Raw genomic sequence first — 17,691 nt, forward strand, 5'->3', positions numbered from 1 at the left:
GAAGATAATAACTGATAATAATCTTTTTCCGGATCACCAGTTTGGTTTCAGAGAGAAGCATTCAACAATAGAACAAGTCCATAGAGTCGTTGATATATTAAATAAAACTTTTGAAGAAAAAAAGTACTGTTCTGCACTTTTTCTTGACGTCAGTCAGGCTTTTGATAAAGTCTGGCATGAAGGGTTGCTCTTCAAAATAAAAATGAACGTTCCTGATTCAATGTTTACTATACTAAAATCATATTTAGAAGAAAGGTACTACCGTGTCAAGCATGAAGCAGATACATCGAAAATCTACCCTATACGATCTGGAGTCCCTCAAGGTAGTGTTCTGGGTCCTATATTATATTTAATATTTACACACGATATACCAACAAACGAAAATGTAACGACTACAACATTCGCAGATGACACAGCTATGTTAGTCACAGATGAAAATCCCGCAACAGCTACCGAATCTCTTCAAAGGCATATTAGGAACATTGAAAAGTGGACAAAGAAATGGCGAATAAAGATCAATGAATCAAAATCACAACATATCATATTTACAAAATGTCGTAAAATATCGCCTAATATAGAAATAAATAACAAAGCAATTCCACAAGCCGAAAGCGTTAAATACCTTGGTATGCACCTGGACAAAACTTTGACATGGAGAACACATATACATATAGCAAAAGCGACAACAGTTAAATTTAAAATTTCGTAAACATTATTGGATACTGGGCAGAACATCGAAGTTGTCTATACGTAACAAAATGTTGGTATACAATACAATACTCAAACCGGTCTGGACCTATGGGATCCAGCTATGGGGTACAGCAACAAAATCCAACATATCGATAATGGAAAGATTGCAATCCAAAGTGTTACGCTCTATAACAGACGCCCCATGGTTCGTGTCAAACAAAGACATTTATTGTGATCTAGAAGTACCTACGATCAGTGAAGTGATAGTTCAGTGCAGTGTTCGGTACATTAAGGCCCATTTATACATACCCGGGCCGTGTCTGTTCCGGGTCAGTGCCGAGTCCGGGTATTTTTGTTGCGATATTCACATACAACCGGGTTGTGGCAGTGTGCGTACCGGGCCGAATAAGAGAGGAAAATGTTATTACATATCTCTGTGTAAAAGATAGTTGAAAATATTTCGGCTTGGATAGAAGATCTCACCTCACAATATCTATTGCTTGTCTGTTTTCCAGCAGTCGCGTTCACAAAACAATAAAATCGTGTTTATACAAGTCCCTGCGATCCGTGTCATTTTCGTGCATCGCCAGTGCCGACAGCAAAAATATCGGCTGGGATTAATTTCAGACCGGGCCCGGACGGGCCCCGTCCGGGAAACGCCAATGTATAAACATGCTCATAAGAGTACATATTGTTTTTTTTTAGACCGGGCCCTATCTTAACACGGAACGGACACGGCCCTGATATGTATAAATGGGCCTTAAACGCCTAGAAAGCCATCCAAATGCCCTGGCAATAAACTTGCTTGATAATAGTCAACAAACTCACAGACTAAAACGTAAAAATCCATTGGACCTTATTTATAAATAAGTTTTATACCTCACCGTAATTGTGTTTATATTTTAGATATATGTATTGTTTGTAAATGTAAAATGTATGTTTGTATGTAGCATATTATCGGAATGTCATGTTTGTTCCATACTAGAGGTCCAGTCATTGGACTCTCTAACGTCAATTCTTTTTTATTTCAAACCCCAAAGACGCTTATTGTTAGAATTTTTATAACTAACAGATTGCTTTATAAACGTTTCAAAAAAAAATTCCTTGATAGTCTGATACACAAAACTTGCATTTTCAGTCACTGTTTGTATTCTTGTATGAATTTGCCATGGTTTCAGCACACAAAAATTGACCACATAATCATCAGATTTGGTCGAAATTTTAAAAACAAATACCATTTTTTAATCACAATACTTAAAATTTCAGTCAAATCCAAAAAAAAAGGAACTGTCAGTGTGACGTTTACAAACATAAATAACATTGCAGAACGTAGGAACCGGAGGGACCGCAGACGTTCGGATACAATTAGCGTCTCTTTGCAAAGACAATGACGTCGACTTTGCAAAGTAACAAGACACTTACTCAACACACACACTTCACGTTACACCTGAGTTAGTGATAACAAAGATACAATTACGTGGCTAAAGGTTCTAGTTCTAAACCAAGGCCAGAATCAGAAAAAAAATTGCAGAACGTGAATTAAGTGATTACCATTGTTTCCAAGGCTAACATGACCAAAGATGAATTTCAATTGAAAAATAATATATTTTTATTTTTTTATTTAGATAGATGTAGATCTTGATGTTTTATTTATTTTAGAAAAATCCTCTCTATGTGATGTTTTAGTTTCTTGGGCTCCAGCATGTATAACGTGGTCAAGAATAAATAAATACTTAGCTCCATTCCTCCATTGGACATTAACTGGCAAGGTTCTGGGTATTCAATGGAAGGATAATTTGTTAAAGGAAGCAGCGTCTGAAAGATTCAAGGAACACAAAAATTGGGCCCACCAAATGCTTTATGATTATTATAATGTAAGAATTTATTTTTATTCTTATAGTATACGATATCCCAATCTGATGTCAAATTTAAAGATGTTGACAAACGTAATACTATATAAAAAAGTATGCACCATAATCAGTTAAAAATGTATAATCAGTTAAAAATGTCTTTTGATGACTCTTTTTGCATCATTTCATTGATATTTTCTAAAATTACTAAAATCCATTTCTATCAATTATTGTGCTTTTCAGGTTTTCCAACCGTTTCTCGTTATTTGCGATTCCACGATATCCTTTTCATGTTGTCTTTGATAGCATTGTATCGTGCATATTATATACTTATTCGACCATATCATATTAGTTCTTTTTCTTCTTTTTCTTAGTTAAGGCGAGTCTCGTTAATCTCTGGCACTTGGTTGTAAGACCTTTCTATCATAACTTGTTTTTTCCATAAAACTCTAATAAGTCATGTGGCCTCAACGAAGTCCAATCAGTGAATTCCTACCTCATATCCATAGCATACAATGACATAGGATGTGTATGGCAATCTCTTCTTCCATTTTCGTTTTTTGGTTCTCTTTGCTTTGGGGTCTCCATCCATTATTTCATTATTGCAGGACATCAAAGCAAAAACTTCAGCCTAGAACAGATTTGTATATTGACCTAGGCTGTAAGATTTATTATAATTACATATCTGCCCAAAGACTCCTGATCCACTACCATGGGTAGTTTTAAGCCCATCACTGAACCATATTAAGTTCACATTAATATTTGGGACTTTCTGTTCCCTGAATAGGAAGGTAAAGATACAACAAACATCTCTATAACCAACCCGTTGTAGTTCAGTTTACTGGTACCATGACCATGACTGATATTAGGTTAAGATCAGACCTAAAAAAGACACAAGTTTTTATTTTACTGTCTGGTACCCCCAAAATTAGTGCTCATCCCTTAATATTTGGTCCCCGTATCTCACCTTCATTTATCCACGGTTCTTGAATAAGCACCATGTCAATGTTTTTCTCAGCTATTTTATGATTGTACCGGTGCTGTTTTTTGTGCTGAAAATAGATCTGTAGGATCTTAGATTTGCGGTTAATTCATTTTTGGAAACTTCAACGGGCCCTTTTGTAATTTGTTCCACCTGTATAAATACCTTTTGAGTCCAATGCGAAGTAGTGGTTGCAAGCTTTGGTTGTCACATGTTTTCCACCTGTTTTGTTTTACCCTCTTCCATCGAGATAATGGTATCTCGCTAATAAGGCTTCGAACGAAGCCTTTGAGCTCTTTCACAGTCCTTGATGCAGTCCTCTGCAGTCAGCTGTTGGTTTATAACCTAGAATTGCCCAACAATTGGTTTTTTGGTTTCCAGGATTTTGTTTTCCAACTTATTATCGACGTGGCTGATATGTAAAGAAAATTGATAAACATCAATAATATTTTAAATAATTGATATAAAATCCATATGAAAAGTACAGGGGAAACATAAGGCATGTCACTTTTTTATGAATTTTGGTTTTTCTCGCCATGTGATAGCAAAACATGAGTACTATCGACTAGCCTATCGATTTAGAACAAAAACCAGAAAGATTAGTCTATATAAATTTTCTAAGAATTTATATCCAGGCGAAGAACCAGGATTGTCCGCACGCCACTAAACAAAAATAAGGAATGGTAACAGTTTTTTGGTGCCTAAAAATCACCTTTTAGTAAATAAAAAGTAGCTTTTAAATATCATAAGAATTAAACCTTTATTGGTAGGAGTCTTATCATAGCAGCCGAAGAGTAAAGACGTTAAATTCTAATTAATATTCGCTTACAGTTTTTGCAAAAGTTAAAAACGCGTTTTGTGAATGTGTTGTTTTATCAATAAACATTGGTAAGGTAGTCGAGGCATTGAAGGATTGATGTGTCGATTTTTTTGCAGTAAGACGGATTTTAATGCGGATTGGTGCGTTGGATTCGTGAGAATGTCAGGAAATTTTGTGAACTAATTTAATGAATAAGAAATCTCAAATTGCATTTGTGCATAAGAAAAATGCATTTCAAAAATGTATTTCGGTAAATAGTGGGAAAAATTGACTTAATTTTCTCACCCGGGGGTTTTTGGGGTCGCTGAAAACGAATATGAGCTCGACAAGAGTGTGCAAACTACCTGGTGCTTGCAGCGGGTGTAATAAGCGTCTTCCTCTGGAGTATTATAGTAATTTATTAAATAATTGGCCCAAACTTTTTACTCGGGGGTTTTTAGGGTCGCTGAAAATGATAATGAGGTCGGCGAGAGTGTGCAAAATACCTGGTGCATGCAGCTGGTGTAATAAACGTCTTCCTCTGGAGTATTATGGTAATTTATCATATAATTAGTTTAAACTCGTTGCTCGGGGGTTTTTGGGGTAATCTATTTTCTTCGATGTAACTATAGTGATCTAAAAGGGTGGTATTTTTATTATAAATAAACATAAATTTTTATTATTGTAATATATTTATGGTTAAAAAAGTTCATTATACAAAATTTATCGTAATTTATCTTTAAAATTCATTTTCTTCATCATTATCATCTTCTTCTTCATTATTGCCTTCCTCTCTCGAGTCCAATGCAATATTTGTACAATCAGAGCCTGCAAAATTTTAAATTACAAACTAACCCATGCTTCCTGTACCCGCATGAGTTGCCGCAGTCTGACTTACAACTACAGAATATTAAATTTAAAATGTTTGGAGGACCAGGTGGCTGAGTCATTCTAACTGGAATTAATACATTATTTTGTAATTCCCATCCCCAATCGGTTGGGTTCATGTTACTGTCCTCTCCATGCAGCCAAATTTGTGTTTGTAGATATACCCTTTTTAAATGCTGGGTAAATGCATCAACAGATGAAAGAATTTTTCCAATGACAATCTTTTTATTTTTGGCAACAGCCATTAAGTACATTCTGTATGTATCTAGTAATTTTCTCTCAAGGTAAAACCACATCATCCACTTGCGCCTTAATTCAAACTGCTTTAAATGATATGAAATTAGAATTTAGTCGTTGCGATATTTATTTTGAGTGACCCCAAAGACCCCCGAGTAACAAGTTTGGGCCAATTATTTAACAAATTACCATAATAGGCCAGAGGAAGATGTCCCGCTGCAGGCACCAGGTAGCTTGCACACTCTCGCGGACCTCATATTCATTTTCAGCGACCCCAAAAACACCCGAGTAATGAGTTTAAGCCAATTATATGATAAAATACCACAATACTCCAGAGGAAGACGTTTATTACACCCGCTGCAGGCACCAGATAGTTTGCACACTCTCGCCGACCTCATATTCGTTTTCAGCGACCACAAAACCCCCCGAGTAAGAAAATTGAGTCAATTTTTCCTACTATTTACCAAAATGCATTTTTGAAATACATTTTTCTTATGCACAAATGCAATTTGAGATTTCTTATCCATTACATTAGTTCACAAAATTTCCTGACATTCTCACGAATCCAACGCACCAAACTGCATTAAAATCCCTCTTACTGCGCCAAAAATCGACAGTAAGTCCTATTTTTGTGCTTCAATGCCTCGACTAAGGTGACTTTATTTAAATACATATTATAGACGACCTCAAAAATAGGCCAGTATTTACTGGCCCCAAATAATTGATATTTTGGCATAAAAAATATCAATTTCTACATCATTGCATCCTCATCTACGTCAACTCAACTTAGTTCTACACCAGACCACCAATCTCAACAACCTAAAAGCTACTCTTCCGCAACCAGACAACCAACCGCTAATGTATTTCCATCACGTAACCAAGCAATTGTGTTCGACGCAATTGACAACACCAAAATTGAAGATTACCTTCACAGTTTAACCCAAATTATTCGACCAATCAATATTATTTTCTGTTCAAAGCTATCCAACAACAGAATGTGCATTTACTTAGCAAATGAAAGATTAGTGGACGATTTTATTACCAACCACGGAAAAATCAAAGTTAATCAACAACTCTTACAAGCACGTCGACTAATCACACCCAGCCAACGACTAGTACTCTCAGGCGTATGTCCATCTATTCCACACTCAATCTTAGAATCCGAATTGCAAGCATTTGGTGTCAACCTTTTGTCACCCTTATCATTTCTCCGTATAGGGACTTCCAGTCCTGAGTTCCAGCATATATTAAGCTTCAGGCGACAAACCTATATATCCCCTTTAACCCACCATACCTTACCCGATTCTTTTCTTATCACCCATGAGAAAACATCATATAGAATATGGATATCTTTAGACAACCAGACTTGTCCAATATGCAAAAATACCAAGCATTCAGCAAAAGACTGTCCAGCAAAGGCATCTGTATCAGGCGACACCACTTCAATTCCTCACAATACAGAATCCAGTGAGAACTCAATTGAAAATAGTAACAATCAGGCGACTCAAGAAGTATCTAATGTCATCCCACAAAATCAAACCGAACTTAACGATCAAGTTGTGCAAAATGAAACACTAAGCACAGAGCTCCAAACTAACCAAATAGAAACAGATCAAATATTACCAAAACGCACAGTTTCTGAGCGTTCCCCAACTCCTTCATCAGAACATGCTTTTGAAGTACCAAAAAACAAAGAGAAAAAGACTAAATTAAACCAAGGCAATATACCAAAAAAGACGTTAGAGGAAATGCTGAAACCTAGAGAAGAATTATTTGAAGACCAAAATTCCAGTTATCCCTTAAACTATGATCAACTAATAGATTTCTTCGAAAATTGTACAGGCTCCTCCGACCCAATAAGCATTGCAAAAATGTATACCAATGAAATTTCTGAAGTCACAGATCTACTGACAAAAATTTACCCTAAACTAATTGATCGAAAAATTAAAAGTAGACGCACCCGAATAAGAAATAAAATTTTACGACAGATTGATCCAGACTTCCATACCGAAGCAGAAAGCGACACCTCTACGGACACATATTAAAATAACAATATCATTCACTAGTTTAATTCAATGGAATCTGAATGGGTATTACACCCATTTATAAATGTTGCAAATACTAATCTCAAAATACAGACCAATGATTCTATGTTTACAAGAAACTAATTTTAAAAACAACACTGCACATAAACTAAAAAACTTTAATTGTTTCTTTAAAAATCGACAACATGCTAAAATAGCCAGTGGAGGAGTAGCCATATACATAAAGTACGACATTAATAGCACAGCAATACCACTAGAAACAAACATTGAGGCAATTGCAGTCAGAATCAAAGACGTAACTAGTTTTTCCTTATGTAACATATACATCCCCCCAATCAAGAACTTAACCAGAACGAAATATCGGATCTTTTAGAACAAATACCTACTCCACGATTAATTGTCGGGGACTTTAACGCACATAGTCCATTATGGGGTTCAAAAAAATTAACACATCTTGGTAGAAAAATAGAAGTACTTCTGGAAAAACTCAGCCTAAATCTACTTAATGATGGACAAGATACCCGTTTCGACATAAGAACGGGCGAGGGTTCTACTATCGACTTATCTATATGTGAACCATCATTAACGCATATACTTTCATGGGATGTATTACCAGAGCCATACGACAGTGACCATTATTTTATTATAATTCATAACGAAGAAGCATCTACAGCTTTACCAGAAGCAAAATGGAACTTAAAAAATGCGGATTGGACGAAATTTCAAAATCATATCGAACGCAACTTGCATGCCATAAATGAAAATAGTAATGTGAACGAAGAGGTAGATTTCATTACAAAACTAATAATAGACTCAGCAGACAAAAATATTGGAAAAATTAATTTCAACAGTAAATTTCATCCAGTTCCTTGGTGAAATCATGAATGTAAACAAGCAATACAACAATCCAAAAAAGCGTTTAATAAATTCAAACGACAAAAAAATGAACAAAACTCTTTAGAATTTAAACGATTAAGAGCTATAGCCAGATTCACTATCAAAAAAGCTAAGCGCGAATCTTGGAAAACATATGTTTCAACAATGGACAGTTCTACTCCAATGACAACGGTATGGAAAAAAGTAAAAAGAATATCTGGTACAAAATCACACAAGTCAATAAATCTGTTAGAGCAAAATAATATAATATATAAATCCCAAAAGGAAATATCAAATATACTGGCATTAGTTTATGAAAAAAATTCAAGCGACGCAAACTATTCACCAAATTTCTTAAGGATCAAAAGAAATGAAGAAAAATATACCATAGATTATGAAGATCAAAATAATAGTGAAATAAACTTTCCAATATCGATGGATGAATTAGAAGCGGTAATAAAAAACTGTAAGAACTCGTGCCCTGGGCCAGATAATATACCCACTATTTTTCTAAAAAACCTCACCTACCCATCTAAAGAACACTTACTCAGCATATTCAACTTAATCTTCTCGAAAAGTTTATTTCCAAAATCGTGGAGAAATTCAATAATAATTCCTATTCCTAAGCAAAGTAAATCAAAATCAGATCCCGAAACATATAGACCAATATCTCTTACTTGTACTATGAGCAAAATGCTAGAGAAAATAATAAATAACAGACTAATGTGGTATCTGGAATCAAAAAAATTAATTATACCAGAACAGAGTGGTTTCAGAAAACACCGTTCTACTGTAGACAATCTGATTGACGTAGAATCGGAAATTCATGAGGCTTTTGCAATTAAACAACATTGTATCGGAATATTTTTCCACATTAGTAAAGCCTACGATACAGTGTGGAAATTCTCAATATTAAAAACACTTAGCGAATGGAAAATTAGAGGTAATATACTCAAATATATATCAAACTTATTAGAAAATAGACAGTTTCAAGTCAGAGTAGATAGCGTATATTCCTCAACAAGAAATCAAGACAATGGTATACCACAGGGCTCGAACCTTAGCACAACTCTGTTTCTTATAGCTATGAACTCTATTACCGCAAAAATTAAACATCCTGTAAAAGCTAGGTTATATTCAGATGATTTGGTTATACTTTGCAGAGGAAAGAACCTAACAACCATCCATAACCATCTCCAAAAAGCCATAAAACATATTGAAGAATGGTCATTCACAAGTGGACTTCAATTTAATTCCATTAAAACCAAAGCAGTGTGTTTTACGAAAAGTCACCAAATACAACTGAAGAACTTATACTTAAATGGAGAACAGGTTAAATATGTAGACGAAGTTAGATTTCTCGGTATGATACTCGATCAAAAACTAACTTGGAAAACACATTTAGAACATTTAAAAAAGACATATCAGCCTGGAATAAATTTATTACGATCACTTGCAAACAAAAAATGGGGCGCCGACTCTTCTACATTACTACATATCTACAAGGCTCTAGTACGTTCCAAACTTGACTATGGCTCAATCGTTTACAACTCCTCAAAAAAGACGTACTTAAAAACAATAGATGTGATTCAAAATACAGGTCTTCGAATTTCCTTAGGAGCACACCACACAAGTCCAATACAAACTCTATACTGGGAGACTGGAGAGATCCCACTCACGTTTAGAAGACAATATCTAAGTCTTTCTTATGCCACTGCAGTATCCTCTAATCAAGATAATCCAGTTAGACACAACGTATTCGTTGACCGCTTTAAAAGTTGTTTCCAAAACTCAAATCGAACTGATCACCCTTTCTATTACCGAATAAAAACTTACTTATTAAAAATAGGTATTCATTTTCCAGACACCTACGATATTTCCGCAATCCAAACCCCTCCTCCTTGGACAATTCGCCTTCCCTCTACTGATACCAGCTTATTGCGGCTAAACAAATCAGAAACGCCTGCAAGTCAAATCAATCAAGAATTTCTTAAAATATTAAGCAAATATGGTAGCTGCTTCAAAGTTTACACCGATGCCTCCAAAAACGAAGACGGAACTGGCGCAGCAATATACTCGTCTGATTACACAGCAGCTTATAAATTACCTTCATATACAACAACGTTCTCCGCTGAACTGTTTGCTATTCTAAAAGCATTAGCTCTGATAGTTAACAAAAATAAAAAGAGAAACATCATTATTACAGATCCTCTCAGCTCAATATTGGCATTAAAACAACTCTATTCTGATCATCCACTACTACTTTTCATTAAAAAGGAACTAAAACAGGTAGAAGATATGAATATTAAAGTTAATTTTATTTGGGTACCATCTCATACTGGAATAGAAGGTAACGAGGTTGTAGACAAAATAGCAAAGAATGCACCTAATAACCCAAACGCAGAAGAGAACATGAAAACCCTACACACCGACCTGAAAGCCTATTTCAAAGAAAATACTTTTACAATATGGCAGGATACATGGAGGGACTCCCCGACCAAGTTGTACGAAGTTGACATTAACCACAATCAAATTCCACAATTCAAGAACAGAAGAGAACAAGTAATCTTCACTCGTCTCCGGATTGGCCATACTCGATTAACCCATGACTACATACTCCAACGTGCCGATCAACCTGTGTGTGATTTGTGTAAAAGTGTCCTTACCGTAAAACATTGTTTATTGCAGTGTCCGAAGTATAAAGTGCAACGAAAAAAGTACAACATACCACCAACATTAAATAGTGCACTCGGAAAAGACAGTAATACAAAAAGCATCTTCACATTCCTCAAAGACTGCAACCTTTTACCAAGAATATAGTACCTATTTTACTTTACTTTGTATAGATTTAGGGCTTTTTATAATTTCCTATTTTATGTTTAAAATCTATTTTTAATTCATAATTTTGTAACACAATCCATACACGTTAATAACCCTGCGTGGTTGATGCGTAATGTAAGGAAAAAAAAACCTTTATTGGTGTTTATCTCAATATGTATAAAATGTTACATCCCTTGTTTAACCTCTGTACTCTTCATATATTCTATTAGTCCAAATTCACCACTTTTGATTAAAGTGAAAAAAAATTAAATGTTATAATAATTATTATTACCTTGATATATCTACAATTAAGTACAAGTCGACAGAAATATCCGAAACAACCAAGGTCAGACCGATCGAAAACGTTGGTTACGCGACGCGACATTGTCAGATCACTTAGATTTCAAAGGTTTTTCAATGCCGCAAAGCAACTAATTTCGTGCACAATTCCTTTTAAATGAATGTTTACCCTTTGCATCAACGCGTTCAACTGAAGTCCCCTCTCCTTTACTCACTACCTGAGTGACCTAGGCAGTTTCAGCTATTTCTGTATAATTGTAGGTAGGTAAATTTACAAATAAAATATTGATTCTTTTAGGGCCGATGGTGGAACAGTAAACCCACAAGTCTCCAGGCTCGGCTGGTCGTTCAAGAAAATATATTAGGAAAATGGTATGGTGATAATATGGATGTGATGTTTTCCTCATTTTGTTTGATTTACATATTATTTTTGTACATATTTAATTTGTTTGCCGTTATGCATGTACATATTTTTTTAATAAAGCTTTTTAATTCTAATTTTTATTTTTATTTTGCTTTTAATTATTGCAAAGCTTATTTTTGCACAATAGATAGATAACTTACAAGGTTGGTAACATTTTATTTTTAGACCTGGATCCCGCATAAGAAAGAAAAGTTGATTAATAGCAAGCTGAAAATTTGTTAATAGCTTAACGGTGTCTAGTCGGACAAACTTTGATGCACGGGAACACTGGAACAGGGGAAGTTTTAATTGTGGAGCATGATAAACGTGTCGTCCTGACAAGTTTATGATTGTGAAAAATAGCAAGTTGTTTTTAAGTTTATTGAATAACCAACGTTATATAATATATGAAAAAATGTTTGTCCGACAAAAATGTTGGGCATTTTAACGAGTCCGACACGTAGAAGATGTCACATCACAGGAATTATGTTGGTGATAAATAGCAGTCTGATTTTTGCATGAGAGTTTAATGAAAGGTTAAAAAATCAATTGGGAGTTCTGTCCGACAAAATTAATGGGAAGTTTTCGTAGTCCGATATTCTAAACATGTAAGATATAGACAAAAATGCTGGTGATAAATAGCTTTCCGACAAAACGAAATTAAATTAATAGGTCTGGATCCCGCGTATGAAAAAAAATTTGATTAATAGCAAGCTGAAAATTTGTTAATAGCTGAAGGGTGTCTAGTCAAATAAACTTTGATATATGGAAACACTGGAACAGGGGCAGTTTTGATTGTGGAACAGGTTAAAAATTTGGAACGGTCACACCACGAAAACGGCATATTTATTTTGTCCGACAGAACAGACTTAAACTCTGCGAACAGACATTAAACTCTCATGCAAAAATTAGACTGCTACTTATCACCTGTCATAATTCCTGTCATTTGACATATTCTACATGTTCCACTCATTAAAACGCCCATTTGGTGATAAATAGCAGTCTGATTTTTGCATGAGGGTTTAATCTCTGTTCGGAGAGTTTAAGTCTGTTCTGTCGGACAAAATAAATATGCCGTTTTCGTGGTGTGACCGTTCCAAATTTTTAACCTGTTCCACAATTAAAACTGCCCCTGTTCCAGTGTTCCCATATATCAAAGTTTGTCCGACTAGACACCCTTAAGCTATTAACAAATTTTCAGCTTGCTATTAATCAACTTTTGAAGTTATACTTCTTTAGGCGCGATTGAGAGTAAAATTTCATAATACTGCGCGCATGCGCACACAGACAGTATGGAATAAACGTTATACGGGATCTGATTGGGTGTTAAAATTATCTGTCAATAATTGTTCAATACGGAGATTTTGGATAAACAAATTAATGTTGTAGTGACTTTTTAAATAGTTTTTAAAAGCGACAGGTACGTAATAATTGTAAATGTTTCAGTATCCTAATAAAAAATTTCATAGGTGCCTACCTATTTCGAAAATTTAAAAAGAACCTACCAAAATAGTATGTAATGCTTTGATTTACATAATTTGATTACCATCAAAATTTCTATCAATATTCACCTAATATATTGTTTTTTTACTCTATGTTTTATTATATTTTAATATTTCTTTCAATTCTAAATAATCTCAATTCAAAATCAAAATAAGTTGGTTAAATTCAGAACCGTCAAAAGTTTAAGGTGAATGAATTTCAATACTAACTGCGCTGATAAGCGGGTTCGAACCCCAATGGATTTTTTTTATACATTTTATGATTGTAAGTTTATTTATTATATAATTTTTTTTTCAGAAAATACCTATTTAGTTAAAATGTTTTCCTACATTGTTCAGAAATCATTTGTGGCATTTTTCAATGTGTTTGTTTGTATGTATTTTATTCTTTTATTATTTTAATTTTTGGCACTGTTTTAATAAAAATTTTTGAGAAGAAGTAAGTATTAAAATTAGTTTAATATTTAAATAAAATATAAATAAACTGTTTAAAGTATATTAATTTCGTTGATCATATAATAGAAGTACACTTCTTACGTGCGTACAAAGTACACACACCTTCTTTTTTTTTCATACGCGTGATCCAGACCTATAAGTAAATTATTCCTTACAAAGAATGACTGTTGTCGGAAAAAATTAAGGGGTAGATTTCGTAGTCGGACAATTTAAAAAAATAATTTTTGAAATTTTAATAATGGGTGATTATTCTATGTCAAAAGTACCTACAATCAATTACAATCGATATCTTTCGATTTATCTCAACATCATTTAGTTACCTTACTGCAATACATTCTAACTAGTAGATTAGGCAAAGTATGGGCCACTCTGTTGCATCGAGGTGGAACCGGTGTAACGCCAATATTATGCCATCTTTGTCTGTCACATGCGTGGGATCGCTTGGTTAAAAGAGATAGATAGACCACGACAGACTGTTTGCTCTGTATTCCCTGTCTACCCATAATAATAATAATATGTCTATGAATACATTGCCATTTAAGAATGTCACTTTTGAGAATAATTCATAATAAATTGCAATCGTAACTTCAAGTTTGTATACAATTATACAATTTTAATAAATAATTTATTTAGTTACCCTTCTTCAATGAAGCCCTTTTTAACTCAAAAAGCATTATAGCACGAAGAATGATATCCAATAGAATTTTGTAAATACGAACTTTGTAAAATGTTCAACAATCACTCAAAAATGTTCCGTTGAATTGTTTCACTTTTTCATTTGATGGCTTAAAATTTAAACTGTTCACACTCAAAAATAAACACAAAAACACTCCATAGTTAATATAAATTTTAATTTCCAACACACGAGGCAAACAGAAAGTCAGAGACCATGTGCTTTCAAATAATAATTTGTACAGAGTACAAAATGTCAGACAGACAAATAATGCAGCCTTCTACATACACATACTTACGTCTATTCTTATAAGCACCGAATTTTTACACTCTTCACATTTTTCAACGTCGTTTTACAGGGCTAAGATTTGGTTATGGAAAAAAATGTATACAACGTTTTTTGTAGGAAATTTTCCATACTTTTTGATGCGCCTAATAAGAAAACCGTAAGTCGTTGCTTTAATATGTTCTATAACATTTTTTTATTATCATTTTGAGAATATCTAGAACAAATTCCACCCAAAAAATAATTTTTATGGAATATATACATGCATTGATACTTACCTCATTGTTTTTGGAGTGTGCATGTATGTATATACATGTGCAAGTATGTGAATATAAATAATAATATAGGTACAACTAAAATAGCTTTATCAATATGCGACTAAGTCATTCTGAAAAAATGATTTTTTACTTATTTCCTTGGATTTTCCCAAAATTTTTGTCCGACATATAACTTTTTGCGTTACAAAATATAATTTGTACATAAAAAATCAAAATTAGCTTGCTATTTATCACCAACATTTTTGTCTATATCTTACATGTTTAGAACGTCGGACTACGAAAACTTCCCATTAATTTTGTCGGACAGAACTTTCAATTGATTTTTTAACCTTTCATTAAACTCTCTTGCAAAAATCAGACTGCTATTTATCACCAACATAATTCCTGTGATGTGACATCTTCTACGTGTCGGACTCGTTAAAATGCCCAACATTTTTGTCGGACAAACATTTTTTCATATATTATATAACGTTGGTTATTCAATAAACTTAAAAACAACTTGCTATTTTTCACAATCATAAACTTGTCAGGACGACACGTTTATCATGCTCCACAATTAAAACTTGTCCTGTTCCAGTGTTCCCACACATCAAAGTTTGTCCGACTAGACACCGTTAAGCTATTAACAAATTTTCAGCTTGCTATTAATAAACTTTTTTTTCTTACGCGGGATCCAGGTCTATTAATTTATTAGAAATTTTTGTGTTGAGCAACGTTTATCGTAATTATTCTTTCTATTATGTATTAATTCCAGGGAAATAAATTTTTCTCAGTACTTTGCAATACCTAGGTATTTGATTTGAGTCTTCAGTTAATATATACCCATAGTAAGAAAACCTAAACGTTTTTTGCAGAAATTTCGGCGTTGTTTTTTAATTATTAAAAATTTAGTGCGAAAAATGCTTACCAGTAAAAGGTATCTACTTATATTTAATCATAAGCATTTTATTTGTTAACCCATTGATTAGGCGATTGATTATATTCAAAATAAGATAGCTAAAAGGAACTACAACGTTAACGGGGTTTTATTATTTCATATGGTCAATTGACATCTATATATGAAAAAACCGCGGAGTGCTACCATTTAAAGGGGTGCGTTTTTGAGAAATGGATGAATTAGTCCCTGGGCACAGGTTACATTAGCGTGAGTTCTATGCACTTTTGGTACAAACATATCTACATAAAAATTGTTCCTCGTTAAATTTCCTATCTAAATATCACTTTTTAAAGTCACTGATACTTTTTTTACAAAAATATATTCAAAAGAAAAAGCACAAAGAAACCCAAAAGAAAGAAATTTTGTTTTTTGTCCCATAACTTTTGTCCACGAGGATATAGGTATAGTCATTGCTTTACAGAAAAAAAACCTACATATTTCTGCTTTAAAATGTTGTTTAGTAGAGGTAATTAGGATTTATAGTTTTCGAAATATGATTTTTCAAATTTCGCCACTCACAGCAATTTTGGGCAGTTTTCCTTGTTATTTCGCAAATATTGTTCTGTAACTTTTTTCTACGTAACTTTAGGTATATGCAATGGTACACGTAATAGGAATAGAAATCAATTACCTTTAAAATGGTCTACTGTATAACGTTGTACGACTTTTTTATTTTAAAAGAGATTATGGTTTTTCAAGGTTTTATACTTTTAACGATTTTTTATAATATAATATAAAAATAAAATAATATTATTATATCATATATTATATATATATATATATATATATATATATATATTATATTACATATAGTATATATAATATAAAAAAAAAGAATGTGTGTACTTTGTACGCACGTAAGAAGTTATACTTCTACTACATATTATGTGATTTTTAAGACAATACCAAAAATTTAAAAAAATAAAAGAATAAAACGCACACAAACACATTGAAAAATGCCACAAAGAAAAAATGATTTCTGAACGATAATAATTGTTGGCGAAAATTTTAAATACGCATTTTCTGAAAAAAAAATATATAACAAATACTTACAATCATAAAATGCATAAAAAAATAAAAAAATAAAAATTTGCATCGGAAATCGAACCCGTGAATTTCGGGGCGCTTTGATTCGTAATCGAAGCCTAGACTCACTCGTCCAATTCCACATTATTTGTCATGTGGAAAAATAGGGTAACTGAACGTTTTTCTCTTTGACAGTTGTTTTGAATATAATTAAATTATGTAGTTTACATTTTGTGGAAGAAAATATTAAAATATAACAAAACAGTAAGAAAACAATGTATTAGATGAAGATTGGTAGAACTTTTGTTGGTAATCAAATTAAGTATGTAAATCAAAGCATTACATACCTACTAGATAAATAAATCTACGCCAAAAAATCATAATTTAAAAATAAAAATCGGACCTAATTTGGGATTTCTCTCGAAAATCGCCATTCTTGAGAAAATAAATGTACAGTAGAGCGTCGATTATCCGAACGTCGATCAACCGAACGACCGCTTATTCGAACTATCGACTCCCGCGTCCCGCACTCGAATACCGAGCAAGCGTTAGTAATTGACGCTTAAAATATCTTCAATTTTCTTCAATATTGTATTCAAAAATAATTATGTTGTTGCAAAGACTGCACTTTTTTGTTTAGTTGC

At 33.3% G+C, this 17,691-nt stretch overlaps 1 protein-coding gene across 2 annotated transcripts in view; it reads left to right on the forward strand.

Moving 5' to 3' along the window:
- LOC114331260 (NACHT and WD repeat domain-containing protein 2) overlaps positions 1-17,691 on the forward strand; it is a 206,679-nt gene that overhangs the window by 129,845 nt on the left and 59,143 nt on the right. Inside the window, exons 13-14 of one of the 2 annotated variants that reach the window (XM_028280772.2) lie at positions 2,350-2,564; positions 11,786-11,859. In XM_028280772.2, the coding sequence (XP_028136573.2) occupies positions 2,350-2,564; positions 11,786-11,859 (289 nt within the window). The remainder of the gene's footprint in view (positions 1-2,349; positions 2,565-11,785; positions 11,860-17,691) is intronic. The other variant, XM_028280781.2, reaches the window with a different exon arrangement.

The sequence above is a fragment of the Diabrotica virgifera genome, chromosome 6 (assembly GCF_917563875.1).
Source record: "Diabrotica virgifera virgifera chromosome 6, PGI_DIABVI_V3a".
NCBI lineage: Eukaryota > Metazoa > Arthropoda > Insecta > Coleoptera > Chrysomelidae > Diabrotica > Diabrotica virgifera.